Source organism: Coturnix japonica, unplaced genomic scaffold, assembly GCF_054131305.1.
Source record: "Coturnix japonica strain WE unplaced genomic scaffold, WE-NBRP24 Scf096, whole genome shotgun sequence".
Classification (NCBI taxonomy): domain Eukaryota; kingdom Metazoa; phylum Chordata; class Aves; order Galliformes; family Phasianidae; genus Coturnix; species Coturnix japonica.
In genome coordinates, this window is record NW_028188999.1 from 314,621 (window position 1) to 330,310 (window position 15,690).

At 56.1% G+C, this 15,690-nt stretch overlaps 2 protein-coding genes across 6 annotated transcripts in view; one reads left to right on the top strand and one right to left on the bottom strand.

The window, feature by feature from the left end:
• The window catches only part of PYGM (glycogen phosphorylase, muscle associated), a 75,255-nt gene extending 72,175 nt beyond the window's left edge, over window positions 1–3,080 (top strand). For all 5 annotated transcript variants that reach the window (XM_085534686.1, XM_085534690.1, XM_085534694.1 and 2 more), the window contains one exon: window positions 448–3,080. In XM_085534686.1, the coding sequence (XP_085390812.1) occupies window positions 448–600 (153 nt within the window). In that variant the 3' untranslated portion in view covers window positions 601–3,080. The remainder of the gene's footprint in view (window positions 1–447) is intronic.
• Window positions 3,081–7,753: 4,673 nt separating this feature from the next.
• Window positions 7,754–15,690, bottom strand: part of MARK2 (microtubule affinity regulating kinase 2) — a 37,051-nt gene continuing 29,114 nt past the window's right edge. The window contains exon 14 of the mRNA XM_085534685.1: window positions 7,754–7,804. Coding sequence (XP_085390811.1) covers window positions 7,754–7,804 — 51 coding nt within the window. The remainder of the gene's footprint in view (window positions 7,805–15,690) is intronic.

Here is a 15,690-nt window from a genome sequence, read left to right on the forward strand (position 1 = left end):
CCCCATTGATCCCCGCCCCATTGCTGCCCCATTGATTCCTTCCCACCCCACTGATCCCTGCCCCATTGATCCCCACCCCATTGATTCCTGCCCCACTGATCCCTGCCCTATTGATCCCCACCCCATTTCTCCCCCACTGATTCCTGTCCCATTGCTGCCCCATTGATTCCTTCCCACCCCACTCATCCCCGCCCCATTGATCCCCACTCCATTGATTCCTGCCCCGCTCATCCCAGCCCCATTGATCCCCGCCCCATTGCTGCCCCATTGATTCCTTCCCACCCCATTGATCCCCACCCCATTGATCCCTGCCCCACTGATCCCAGCCCCATTGATCCCCACCACATTACTGCCCCATTGATTCCTGCCCCACTGATCTCAGCCCCATTGATTCCTGCCCCATTGATTCCTTCCTGCCCCACTGACCCTGCCCCACTGATCCCGCAGGACTCCCGCCAATGGACTCGCATGGTGATCCGGAACATCGCGGCAGCCGGGAAGTTCTCGAGCGATCGAACCATCCGCGAATACGCCACACAAATATGGGGCGCGGAACCCACCCGGCACCGCATCCCTGCCCCCGATGAGCCGCGGCAGTGACCCATAGAGACCCATAGAGACCCATAGAGACCCATAGCGACCCATAGCGACCCATAGAGCCCCATAGAGACACATAGTACGCCACACAAATATGGGGCGCGGAACCCACCCGGCACCGCATCCCCGCCCCCGATGAGCCGCGGCAGTGACCCATAGAGACCCATAGCGACCCATAGAGACCCATAGAGACCCATAGCGACCCATAGAGACCCATAGCGACCCATAGAGACCCATAGCGACCCATAGAGCCCCATAGAGCCCCATAGAGACACATAGAGACCCATAGCGACCCATAGAGCATCACTGTGCCCCATAGAGCCCCATAGAGACACATAGTACGCAACACAAATATGGGGCGCGGAACCCACCCAGCACCGCATCCCTGCCCCCGATGAGCCCCGGCAGTGACCCATAGAGACCCATAGAGACCCATAGAGACCCACAGTGACCCATAGCGACACATAGAGCCCCATTGAGGCCCATAGAGCCCCATAGAGCCCCACTGTGACCCATACAGCCCCACTGCTGCCCCATAGAGACACATTGAGCCCCATAGCACCCCATAAAGCCCCATAGAGCTCCACTGGGCCCCACTGTGTCCCACTGTACCCCATACAGCCCCATAGAGCCCCATAGTGCCCCACTGTGACCCATACAGCCCCATTGCTGCCCCATAGAGCCCCATAGAGACACATAGCGCCCCATAGAGACACATTGCTACCCCATTGCTGCCCCATAGCAACCCACAGAGCCCCACAGAGACACATTGAGCCCCATAGCGCCCCATAGAGACACATAGCAACCCATAGAGACACATTGAGCCCCATAGAGCCCCATAGAGACACATAGTACGCCACACAAATATGGGGCGCGGAACCCACCCGGCACCGCATCCCTGCCCCCGATGAGCCACGGCAGTGACCCATAGCGACCCATAGAGACCCATAGAGACACATAGCGACCCATAGAGACCCATAGAGACCCATAGCGACCCATAGAGACCCATAGAGACCCATAGCGACCCATAGAGCCCCATAGAGCCCCATAGAGACCCATAGAGACCCATAGAGACCCATAGAGCCCCATAGAGACACATAGTACGCCACACAAATATGGGGTGCGGAACCCACCCGGCACCGCATCCCCGCCCCCGATGAGCCGCGGCAGTGACCCACTGCGACCCATAGAGACCCATAGCGACCCATAGAGACCCATAGAGCCCCATAGAGACACATAGTACGCCACACAAATATGGGGCGCGGAACCCACCCGGCACCGCATCCCTGCCCCCGATGAGCCACGGCAGTGACCCATAGAGCCCCATAGAGACCCATAGCGACCCATAGAGACCCATAGAGCCCCATAGAGCCCCATAGAGACACATAGTACGCCACACAAATATGGGGCGCGGAACCCACCCGGCACCGCATCCCCACCCCCGATGAGCCACGGCAGTGACCCATAGAGCCCCATAGAGACCCATAGAGCCTCATACAGCCCCATTGCTGCCCCATAGCGACCCACAGAGCCCCGTAGAGACACACTGAGCCCCATAGCACCCCATAGAGCCCCATAGAGACACATTGAGCCCCATAGAGACACACTGAGCCCCATAGCACCCCATAGAGCCCCATAGAGACACACTGAGCCCCATAGAGACACACTGAGCCCCATAGAGACACATAGTACGCCACACAAATATGGGGCACGGAACCCATCCGGCACCGCATCCCCGCCCCCGACGAGCCACGGCAATGACCCATAGAGCCCCATAGAGACACATAGAGACCCATAGCGACCCATTGCTGCCCCATAGCGACCCATAGCAACCCATAGCAACCCATAGAGCCCCATATCCCACTGCTGTCCCATAGAATCCCATTGAGCCCCATAGCACCCCATAAAGCCCCATAAAGCTCCACTGTGCCCCATAGGGACCCATAGAGCTCCACTGTGCCCCATAGTGCCCCATAGAGACACATAGAGACCCATTGAGCCCCATAGAGACACATTGAGCCCCATGGAGCACCATAGAGCCCTACTGTGATCCATACAGCCCCATTGCTGCCCCATAGCGCCCCATAGAGACCCACAGCGACCCATAGAGACCTACAGCAACCCATTGAGCCCCATAGCGCCCCATAGAGACACATAGAGACCCACAGTGACCCATAGAGCCCCATAGCACCCCATACAGCCCCACTGCTGCCCCATAGAGCCTCATAGAGACACATAGCGACCCATAGCAAACCATAGAGCCCCATAGCGCCCCATAGAGATACATTGAGCCCCATAGTGCCCATAGCACCCCATGGCACCCCATAGAGCTCCATAGAGCCCCATAGTGCCCATAGCACCCCATGGCACCCCATAGCACCCTATAGCAACTCATGGAACCCCATAGCACCCCATGGCACCCCACAGTCAATGGTGTCAAATGAGATGTGCTGACCCCATAAATAAAGGGAGAAACGCTGCAATGTGTCAATGTGTGGGGTGAGGGATATATGGGGTAGGGGATGTGGGGTGGGAATGTGTGGGGTGAGGGATATATGAGGCATTGGATGTGGGGGGGGGATATATGGGGTAGGGGATGTAGGGTGGGGATATATGGGGTAGGGGATGTAGGGTGGGGGATATATGGGGTAGGAATGTAGGGTGGGGGATATATGGGGTAGGGATGTGGGGGGGGATATATGGGGTAGGGGATGTGGGGGGGGATATATGGGGTACGGGATGTGGGGTGGGGGATACATGGGGTACGGGATGTGGGGGGGGATATATGGGGTAAAGGATTTGGGGTGGGGGATATATGGGGTACGGGATGTAGGGTGGGGGATATATGGGGTAGGGATGTGGGGTGGGGGTATATGGGGTACGGGATGTGGGGGGGGATATATGGGGTAGGGATGTGGGGGGGGATATATGGAGTACGGGATGTGGGGTGGGGGATATATGGGGTAGGGGATGTAGGGTGGGGGTATATGGGGTAGGGATGTGGGGGGGGATATATGGGGTAAAGGATTTGGGGTGGGGGATATATGGGGTAGGGGATGTAGGGTGGGGGTATATGGGGTAGGGATGTGGGGGGGGATATATGGGGTAAAGGATTTGGGGTGGGGGATATATGGGGTAGGGGATGTAGGGTGGGGGATATATGGGGTAGGGATGTGGGGGGGGGATATATGGGGTATGAGATGTAGGGTGGGGGATACGTGGGGTAGGGGATGTAGGGTGGGGGATATATGGGGTAGGGATGTGGGGTGGGGGATATATGGAGTACGGGATGTGGGGGGGGATATATGGGGTGGGAGGTGTGGGGTGGGAATGTGTGGGGTGGGCTGTGGGGTGGAGGGATATATGGGGTGAGGGATATATGGGGTGAGGGATATATGGGGTAGAGGATATGGGGTGGAGATGTGTGGGGTGGGGGATATATGGGGTGGGAATGTGTGGGGTGGGGTGGTCAGTTGGGGTCTCTATGGGTCCTATGGGTCACTTGGGGTCCCTATGGGTCACTTGGGGTCTCTATGGGTCCTATGGGGTCACTTGGGGCCCCTGTGGGTCCTATGGGTCACTTGGGGTGCATATGGGTCACTTGGGGGCCCTGTGGGTCACTTAGTGTCCCTATGGGTCACTTGGGGTTCCTATGTGGTCCTATGGGTCACTTGGGGTCCCTGTGGGTCACTTGGGGTTACTATAGGGTCCTTATGGGTCCTATGGGGTCCCTATAGGGTACTATGGGTCACTTGGGGTCCTTATGGGTCACATGGTGTCCCTATGGGGTACTGTGTGTCCTATGGGTTCCCTATGGGGTCCTATGGGTTCCCTATGTGGTCCTATGGGGTCCCTATGGGTCCTATGGGGTCCTATGGAGTCCCTATGGGTCCTGTAGTGTTTCTTTGGGTCCCTGTGGATCTTATAGGGCCGCAGGCTGAGCACCCGTCCCTATGGATCCTATAGGTCCCATGGGGATCTGAATGGGGCCTGGAGGATCCTATGGGTCCTTATGGGGTGGGACAGACCCCAAAGGGGTCTATAGGTCTCCATAGGTCCCCATGGGTCTCTATAAGCCATATGGGTCTCTATAGGTCCCTATGGGTCTCCATGGGTCCCTATGGGTCTCAATAGGTCCCTATGGGTCTCTATAGGTCCCTAAAGTTCTCTATAGGTCCCAATGGGTCTCTATGGGGCCCTATAGCTCTCTATGGGTCCCTATGAGTCTCTATAGATCCCTATGGGTCTCTATGAGTCTCTATAGGTCCCTATAGATCTCTATAGGTCCCTATGGGTCTCTATGGGTCCCTATGAGTCTCTATGGGTCCCTATAGATCTCTATAGGTCCCTATGGGTCTCTATGGGTCCCTATGAGTCTCTATGGGTCCCTATAGATCTCTATAGGTCCCTATGGGTCTCTATGGGTCCCTATGAGTCTCTATGGGTCCCTATAGATCTCTATAGGTCCCTATGGGTCTCTATAGGTCCCTATGTGTCTCTATAGGTCCCTATGTGTCTCTATGGGTATTACAGGTTCCTATGGGTCCCTATGTGTCTCTATAGGTCTCTATGGGTCTCTATAGGTCCCTATAGGTCTCTATGGGTCCCTATGGGTCTCTATAGGTTCCTATAGAACTCTATAGGTCCCTATGGGTCTCTATAGGTCCCTATGTGTCTCTATAGGTCCCTATGGGTCTCTATAGGTCCGTATGGGTCTCTATGGAATCCTATGGGTCTCTATGGTTCCCTATGAGTCTCTATAGGTCCCTATGGGTCACTATAGCTCCCTATGGGTCTCTATAGGTTCCTATGAGTCTCTATAGGTCCCTATGGGTCTCTATAGCACCCTATAGGTCTCTATGGGTCCCTATGGGTCACTATAGGTCCCTATAGGTCTCTATAGGTCCCTATGGGTCTCTATAGGTCTCTATGGGTCCCTATGGGTCTCTATAGGTCACTATGGGTCCCTATGAGTCTCTACAGGTCCCTATGGGTCTCTATAGGTCCCTATAGATCTCTATAGGTCCCTATGGGTCTCTATAGGTCCCTATGTGTCTCTATAGGTCCCTATAGCTCTATGGGTTCCTATGTGTCTCTATAGGTCCCTATGGGTCCCCTATGGGTCCCTATAGGTCTCCATAGGTCCCCATGGGTCTCTATAAGCCATATGGGTCTCTATAGGTCCCTATGTGTCTCTATGGGTCCCTATGGGTCTCAATAGGTCACTATGGGTCCCTATGTGTCTCTATAGGTCCCTATAGGTCACTATGGGTCCCTATGTGTCTCTATAGGTCCCTATGGGTCTCTATGGGGCCCTATGGGTCTCTATGGTTCCCTATGAGTCTCTATGGGTCCCTGTAGATCTCTATAGGTCCCTATGGGTCTCTATGGGTCCCTATGTGTCTCTATGGGTCCCTGTAGATCTCTATAGGTCCCTATGGGTCTCTATGGGTCCCTATGGGTCTCTATAGGTCACTATGGGTCCCTATGTGTCTCTATAAGTCCCTATGGGTCTCTATAGGTCTCTATGGGTCTCTATAGGTCCCTATAGGTCTCTATAGGTCCCTATGTGTCTCTATAGGTCCCTATATGTCTCTATAGGTCCCTATGGGTCTCTATAGCTCCCTATGTGTCTCTATGGAGCCCTATGTGTCTCTATGGTTCCCTATGAGTCCCTATAGGTCCCTATAGGTCTCCATAGGTCCCCATGGGTCTCTATAAGCCATATGGGTCTCTATAGGTCCCTATGTGTCTCTATGGGTCCCTATAGATCTCTATAGGGCCCTATGGGTCTCTATGGAATCCTATGGGTCTCTATGGTTCCCTATGAGTCTCTATAGGTCTCTATGGGTCACTATAGCTCCCTATGGGTCTCTATAGGTCCCTATTAGTCTCTATAGGTCCCTATGGGTCTCTATAGGTCCCTATTAGTCTCTATAGGTCCCTATGAATCTCTATAGCTCCCTATGGGTCTCTATAGGTCTCTATGGGTCCCTATGGGTCTCTATAGGTCCCTATAGGTCTCTATAGGTCCCCATGGGTCTCTATAGGTCTCTATAGGGCCCTATGGGTCTCTATGGAGCCCTATGGGTCTCTATGCATCCCTATGAGTCTCTATGGGTCCCTATAGATCTCTATAGGTCCCTATGGGTCTCTATAGGTCACTATGGGTCCCTATGAGTCTCTATAGGTCCCTATGGGTCTCTATAGGTCCCTATAGATCTCTATAGGTCTCTATGGGTCTCTATAGGTCCCTATAGATCTCTATAGGTCTCTATGGGTCTCTATAGGTCCCTATAGATCTCTATAGGTCCCTATGGGTCTCTATAGGTCCCTATGTGTCTCTATAGGTCCCTATAGGTCTCTATGGGTTCCTATGTGTCTCTATAGGTCCCTATGTGTCTCTATGGGTCCCTATGGGTCTCAATAAGTCACTATGGGTCCCTATGTGTCTCTATAGGTCCCTATAGGTCACTATGGGTCCCTATGTGTCTCTATAGGTCCCTATGGGTCTCTATGGGGCCCTATGGGTCTCTATGGTTCCCTATGGGTCTCTATGGGTCCCTGTAGATCTCTATAGGTCCCTATAGGTCTCAATAGGTCCCTATGTGTCTCTATAGGTCCCTATGTGTCTCTATAGGTCCCTATGGGTCTCTATAGGTCCCTATGGGTCACTATAGGTCCCTATGTGTCTCTATAGGTCCCTATGTGTCTCTATAGGTCCCTATAGGTCTCTATAGGTCCCTATGTGTCTCAATAGGTCCATATGTGTCTCTATAGGTCCCTATGAGTCTCTATAGGTCCCCAAGGGGCTCTATGGGTCCCTATGTGTCTCTATGGGTCTCTATAGGTCCCTATGTGTCTCTATGGGTCCCTATGGGTCTCTATAGGTCCCTATGTGTCTCTATGGGTCTCTATAGGTCCCTATGTGTCTCTATGGGTCCCTATGTGTCTCTATAGGTCCCTATGTGTCTCTATGGGTCTCTATAGGTCTCTATGGGTCCCTATGTGTCTCTATAGGATCCATCCCGAGCCCCCTTCTCACTTCCGGTGCTCTCCTCGCGTTGTGCGCATGCGCGGAGCTCCCCACCCCCACCGCTTCCGTTCCGGCAATGGAGAAGATCTCGGCGCATGCGCGGCTCCCATTGGCGTAGCGCTACTGCGCATGCTCTACGCTTTGAGGGTGCGGCTTAGCTTTGAGCATGCGCTGTGAAATGAAATCCGGGCCTATCCTGTCGTTATCACACATGCGCTTAGTGACGTCATCATTGCGCGACCCAGAAAGGGCCCCCATAGGGCCCTATAGACCCCCATAGGGCCCCATACAGACCCCCCTGTTATTATCACTCCTTTCCCCCCCCCTCATTATGCCTCTCTTTCTTTATTCTCCCCCCACCCCAATTAAAAAATTGGTAAAAAAACCCACATTTTAATTCGCTTTTTTTTTAGGGGGGGGTGGAAATTGATTATGCCTTTAGTCCTCCACGCCGCCTGGGGGCGCTGTGCGGCGTTTAACTCCCCCACACACTTCAACGATCCCGGCCCTTCTAGCAGCTCATCAACCATAGAGATGAGGCACCAAAAGGCCTCATAGGGACAACGCTGCCCCCCCAGTGACCCCATATACCTATAAGGACCCCATATCCCCCAGTGACCCCATATACCCATAATGACCCCATATCCCCCAATGACCCCATATCCCCCAGTGACCCCATATCCCCCAATGACCCCATATCCCCAATGACCCCATATCCCCATAATGACCCCATATCCCCCAGTGACCCCATATCCCCCAATGACCCCATATCCCCCAATGACCCCATATCCCCAATGACCCCATATCCCCCCAATGACCCCATATCCCCCAATGACCCCATATCCCCAATGACCCCATATCCCCATAATGACCCCATATCCCCCAGTGACCCCATATCCCCCAATGACCCCATATCCCCCAATGACCCCATATCCCCATAATGACCCCATATCCCCCCAATGACCCCATATCCCCCCAATGACCCCATATCCCCCAGTGACCCCATATCCCCCAATGACCCCATATCCCCCCAATGACCCCATATCCCCCAGTGACCCCATATCCCCCCAATGACCCCATATCCCCCAGTGACCCCATATCCCCCCAATGACCCCATATCCCCCAGTGACCCCATATCCCCCCAATGACCCCATATCCCCCAATGACCCCATATCCCCCAGTGACCCCATATCCCCCCAATGACCCCATATCCCCCAGTGACCCCATATCCCCCAATGACCCCATATCCCCAATGACCCCATATCCCCCCAATGACCCCATATCCCCATAATGACCCCATATCCCCCAATGACCCCATATCCCCATAATGACCCCATATCCCCCCAATGACCCCATATCCCCCATTGACCCCATATCCCCCAATGACCCCATATGCCCCAATGACCCCATATCCCCCAATGACCCCATATCATCATAATGACCCCATATCCCCCAATGACCCCATATCCCCCAATGACCCCATATCCCCCCAATGACCCCATATCCCCCAATGACCCCATATCCCCCCAATGACCCCATATCCCCCAGTGACCCCATATCCCCATAATGACCCCATATCCCCCAATGACCCCATATCCCCCCAATGACCCCATATCCCCCAGTGACCCCATATCCCCCCAATGACCCCATATCCCCCAATGACCCCATATCCCCCCAATGACCCCATATCCCCCCAGTGACCCCATATCCCCCAATGACCCCATATCCCCCCAATGACCCCATATCCCCCAGTGACCCCATATCCCCCCAATGACCCCATATCCCCCAATGACCCCATATCCCCCCAATGACCCCATATCCCCCCAGTGACCCCATATCCCCCAATGACCCCATATCCCCCAGTGACCCCATATCCCCATAATGACCCCATATCCCCCAATGACCCCATATCCCCAGTGACCCCATATCCCCCAATGACCCCATATCCCCCCAATGACCCCATATCCCCCCAATGACCCCATATCCCCAGTGACCCCATATCCCCCAATGACCCCATATCCCCCAGTGACCCCATATCCCCATAATGACCCCATATCCCCAATGACCTCATATCCCCCCAATGACCCCATATCCCCCCAATGACCCCATATCCCCCCAATGACCCCATATCCCCCAGTGACCCCATATCCCCCATTAACCCCATATCCCCCAATGACCCCATATCCCCCCAGTGACCCCATATCCCCCAATGACCCCATATCCCCCAATGACCACATATCCCCCCAGTGACCCCATATCCCCCAATGACCCCATATCCCCCCAATGACCCCATATCCACCAATGACCCCATATCCCCAATGACCCCATATCCCCCAATGACCCCATATCCCCCCAATGACCCCATATCCCCAGTGACCCCATATCCCCCAGTGACCCCATATCACCCCAGTGACCCCATATCCCCCCAATGACCCCATATCCCCCAGTGACCCCATATCCCCCAATGACCCCATATCCCCCAGTGACCCCATATCCCCCAATGACCCCATATCCCCCCAGTGACCCCATATCCCCCCAATGACCCCATATCCCCCCAATGACCCCATATCCCCCAGTGACCCCATATCCCCCAATAACCCCATATCCCCCAATGACCCCATATCCCCCAATGACCCCATATCCCCCTATAACCCCATATCCCCCAATGACCCCATATCCCCTTAATGACCCCATATCCCCCAATGACCCCATATCCCCCTATAACCCCATATCCCCCAATGACCCCATATCCCCCAATGACCCCATATCCCCCAATGACCCCATATCCCCCCAATGACCCCATATCCCCCAGTGACCCCATATCCCCCAATGACCCCATATCCCCCCAATGACCCCATATCCCCCACTGACCCCATATCCCCCCATAACCCCATATCCCCCAATGACCCCATATCCCCCAGTGACCCCATATCCCCCCAATGACCCCATATCCCCCAATGACCCCATATCCCCCAGTGACCCCATATCCCCCCAATGACCCCATATCCCCCAATGACCCCATATCCCCCAGTGACCCCATATCCCCCACTACCCCATATCCCCCAATGACCCCATATCCCCCCAGTGACCCCATATCCCCCCAATGACCCCATATCCCCCCAATGACCCCATATCCCCCAGTGACCCCATATCCCCCCAATGACCCCATATCCCCCAATGACCCCATATCCCCCCAATGACCCCATATCCCCCCAATGACCCCATATCCCCAATGACCCCATATCCCCCAATGACCCCATATCCCCCAGTGACCCCATATCCCCCCAATGACCCCATATCCCCCCAGTGACCCCATATCCCCCAATGACCCCATATCCCCCAGTGACCCCATATCCCCATAATGACCCCATATCCCCCAATGACCCCATATCCCCAGTGACCCCATATCCCCCAATGACCCCATATCCCCCCAATGACCCCATATCCCCCCAATGACCCCATATCCCCAGTGACCCCATATCCCCCAATGACCCCATATCCCCCAGTGACCCCATATCCCCATAATGACCCCATATCCCCAATGACCTCATATCCCCCCAATGACCCCATATCCCCCCAATGACCCCATATCCCCCCAATGACCCCATATCCCCCAGTGACCCCATATCCCCCATTAACCCCATATCCCCCAATGACCCCATATCCCCCCAGTGACCCCATATCCCCCAATGACCCCATATCCCCCAATGACCACATATCCCCCAATGACCCCATATCCCCCAATGACCCCATATCCCCCCAGTGACCCCATATCCCCCAATGACCCCATATCCCCCCAATGACCCCATATCCACCAATGACCCCATATCCCCAATGACCCCATATCCCCCAATGACCCCATATCCCCCCAATGACCCCATATCCCCAGTGACCCCATATCCCCCAGTGACCCCATATCACCCCAGTGACCCCATATCCCCCCAATGACCCCATATCCCCCAGTGACCCCATATCCCCCAATGACCCCATATCCCCCAGTGACCCCATATCCCCCAATGACCCCATATCCCCCCAGTGACCCCATATCCCCCCAATGACCACGTATCCCCCAATGACCCCATATCCCCCAATGACCCCATATCCCCCCAATGACCCCATATCCCCAATGACCCCATATCCCCCAATGACCCCATATCCCCCCAGTGACCCCATATCCCCCCAATGACCCCATATCCCCCCAATGACCCCATATCCCCCCAATGACCCCATATCCCCCAATGACCCCATATCCCCCAGTGACCCCATATCCCCCAGTGACCCCATATCCCCCCAATTGACCCCATATCCCCCAATGACCCCATATCCCCCAGTGACCCCATATCCCCCACTACCCCATATCCCCCAATGACCCCATATCCCCCAGTGACCCCATATCCCCCCAATGACCCCATATCCCCCCAGTGACCCCATATCCCCCAATGACCCCATATCCCCCAGTGACCCCATATCCCCATAATGACCCCATATCCCCCAATGACCCCATATCCCCAGTGACCCCATATCCCCCAATGACCCCATATCCCCCCAATGACCCCATATCCCCCAATGACCCCATATCCCCCAATGACCCCATATCCCCCCGTGACCCCATATCCCCCCAATGACCCCATATCCCCAGTGACCCCATATCCCCCAATGACCCCATATCCCCCAGTGACCCCATATCCCCATAATGACCCCATATCCCCAATGACCTCATATCCCCCCAATGACCCCATATCCCCCCAATGACCCCATATCCCCCAGTGACCCCATATCCCCATAATGACCCCATATCCCCCATTAACCCCATATCCCCCAATGACCCCATATCCCCCCAGTGACCCCATATCCCCCAATGACCCCATATCCCCCAATGACCCCATATCCCCCCAGTGACCCCATATCCCCCAATGACCCCATATCCCCCCAATGACCCCATATCCCCAATGACCCCATATCCCCAATGACCCCATATCCCCCAATGACCCCATATCCCCCCAATGACCCCATATCCCCAGTGACCCCATATCCCCCAGTGACCCCATATCACCCCAGTGACCCCATATCCCCCCAATGACCCCATATCCCCCAGTGACCCCATATCCCCCAATGACCCCATATCCCCCAGTGACCCCATATCCCCCAATGACCCCATATCCCCCCAGTGACCCCATATCCCCCCAATGACCACATATCCCCCAATGACCCCATATCCCCCAATGACCCCATATCCCCCCAATGACCCCATATCCCCAATGACCCCACATCCCCCAGTGACCCCATATCCCCCAATGACCCCATATCCCCCAATGACCCATATCCCCCAATGACCCCATATCCCCCAGTGACCCCATATCCCCCAATAACCCCATATCCCCCAATGACCCCATATCCCCCAATGACCCCATATCCCCCTATAACCCCATATCCCCCAATGACCCCATATCCCCTTAATGACCCCATATCCCCCAATGACCCCATATCCCCCTATAACCCCATATCCCCCAATGACCCCATATCCCCCAATGACCCCATATCCCCCAATGACCCCATATCCCCCCAATGACCCCATATCCCCCAGTGACCCCATATCCCCCAATGACCCCATATCCCCCCAATGACCCCATATCCCCCACTGACCCCATATCCCCCCATAACCCCATATCCCCCAATGACCCCATATCCCCCAGTGACCCCATATCCCCCCAATGACCCCATATCCCCCAATGACCCCATATCCCCCAGTGACCCCATATCCCCCCAATGACCCCATATCCCCCAATGACCCCATATCCCCCAGTGACCCCATATCCCCCACTACCCCATATCCCCCAATGACCCCATATCCCCCAGTGACCCCATATCCCCCCAATGACCCCATATCCCCCAATGACCCCATATCCCCATAATGACCCCATATCCCCCAATGACCCCATATCCCCCAATACCCCATATCCCCCAGTGACCCCATATCCCCCCAATGACCCCATATCCCCCAATGACCCCATATCCCCCCCATCCCCCTATATCCCCCCATATCCCCCTCCATTCCACCCCATCTGCCCCCTATAGCCCCCCCATCTTCCCCCCATCACCTCCAACCCCCCCATATCCCCCCCATATTCCCCCCCCATACCCCCCCATATCCCCCGTATATCCCCCTCCATCCCCCCCATATCCCCCTCCATCTCCCCTCCATCCCCCCCATATCCACCCCATATCCCCCCCCATCCTCCCCATTTCCCCCCCATATCCCACTCCATCCCCATATCCCCCCCATATCCCCCCCATCCCCCTATATCCCCCCATATCCCCCTCCATTCCCCCCCATCTCCCCCCATCCCCCCCATATCCCCCTCCACCACCCATATCCCCCCCATATCCCCCTCATATCCCCCCCCATCCACTTCATATCCCCCCCATCTCCCCCCATATCTCTGCCATATCCCCCTCCACCACACACATTCCCCCCATATCCCCCCCATATTCCCCCCATATCCCCCTCCATCCCCCCCATCTCTCCCCCATCCCCCTCCATCCTCCCATATCCACCCCATATCCCCCCTTATCCCACTTATATCCCCCCAATATCCCCCCCCATATCCCCCCATGCCCCCCCATATCCCCCCCATATCCCCCTCCATCCCCCCCCATATCCCCCTCCATCTCCCCCCCATCCCCCCCATATCCCCCCCATATCCCCCTTCACCCCCCCATATCCCCCCCATATCCCCTCTCTATACCCCCCATATCCACCCCATACCCCCCCATATCCCCCTTATATCCCCCCTATATCCCCCCCCATACCCCCCCATATCCCCCCATATCCCTCCATCACCCCCCCATATCACCCCCATATCCCCCTCCATCCCCCCCATACTCCCCCCATATCCCCCCCCATCTCCCTCCACCCCCCACCTTATCCCCATATCCCCCCCATCCCTCTCCATCCCCCCCCATCCCCCCCATATCCCTCCATCTCCCCCCATATCCCCCCCATATCCCCCCCATCCCCCTATATCCCCCCCCATATCCCCCTCCATCCCCCCCATCCCCCACATATCCCCCCTCATCCCCCACATATCCCCCTCCATCCCCCCCATATCCCTCTCCATCTCCCCTCCATCTCCCCCATATCCACCCCATATCCCCCCCTTATCCCCCTTATTTCCCCCCCATATTCCCCCCATATCCCCTCCATCCACCCCCATATCCCCCCCATATCCCCCCCCATCTCCCCCATTTCCCAGCCATATCCCACTCCATCCCCATATCCCCCCCATATCCCCCCCATCCCCCTATATCCCCCTATATCCCCTCCATTCCCCCCCATCTCCCCCCCATCTCCCCCCATCCCCCCCATATTCCCCTCCACCACCCATATCCCCCCCATATCCCCCCCCATCCGCCCCATATCCCCCCCATCTCCCCCCATATCTCCGCCATATCCCCCTCCATCCCCCCCCATATCCCTCTCCATCTCCCCCCCATCCCTCTCCATCCCCCCCCATCCCCCCCATCCCCCTCCATCCCCCCATATCCCCCCCATATTTCCCCCATATCCCCCCCATATCCCCCCCCATATCCCCCCCATCCCCCCCATATCACCCCATCCCTCTCCACCCCCCCCATCCCCCCCATCCCCCCCCAACCCACTCCATTCTCCCCCCATATCCGCCCCATATCCCCCCCATCCCTCTCCATCCCCCCCATCTCCCCCTCCATCTCCCCCATGCCCCCCCATATCCCCCCATATCCCCCTCCATCTCCCCCCATATCCCCCCCTATGTCCTCCTCATCCCCCCATCTCCTCCATATCCCCTCCATATCCCCCATATCCCCCTCCATCCCCCCCCCATATCCCCCCTATATTCCCCTATATCCCCCCATATCCACCCATATCCCCCCCATATCTCCTCATATCCCCCCCATCCCCCCCATCTCCCCCCCATCCCCCCCCATATACCCCCCCATATCCCCCCCCATATCTCCCCCATCCCCCTATATCCCCCCATATCCCCCATATCCCCCCATATCTCCCCCATGTTCCCATA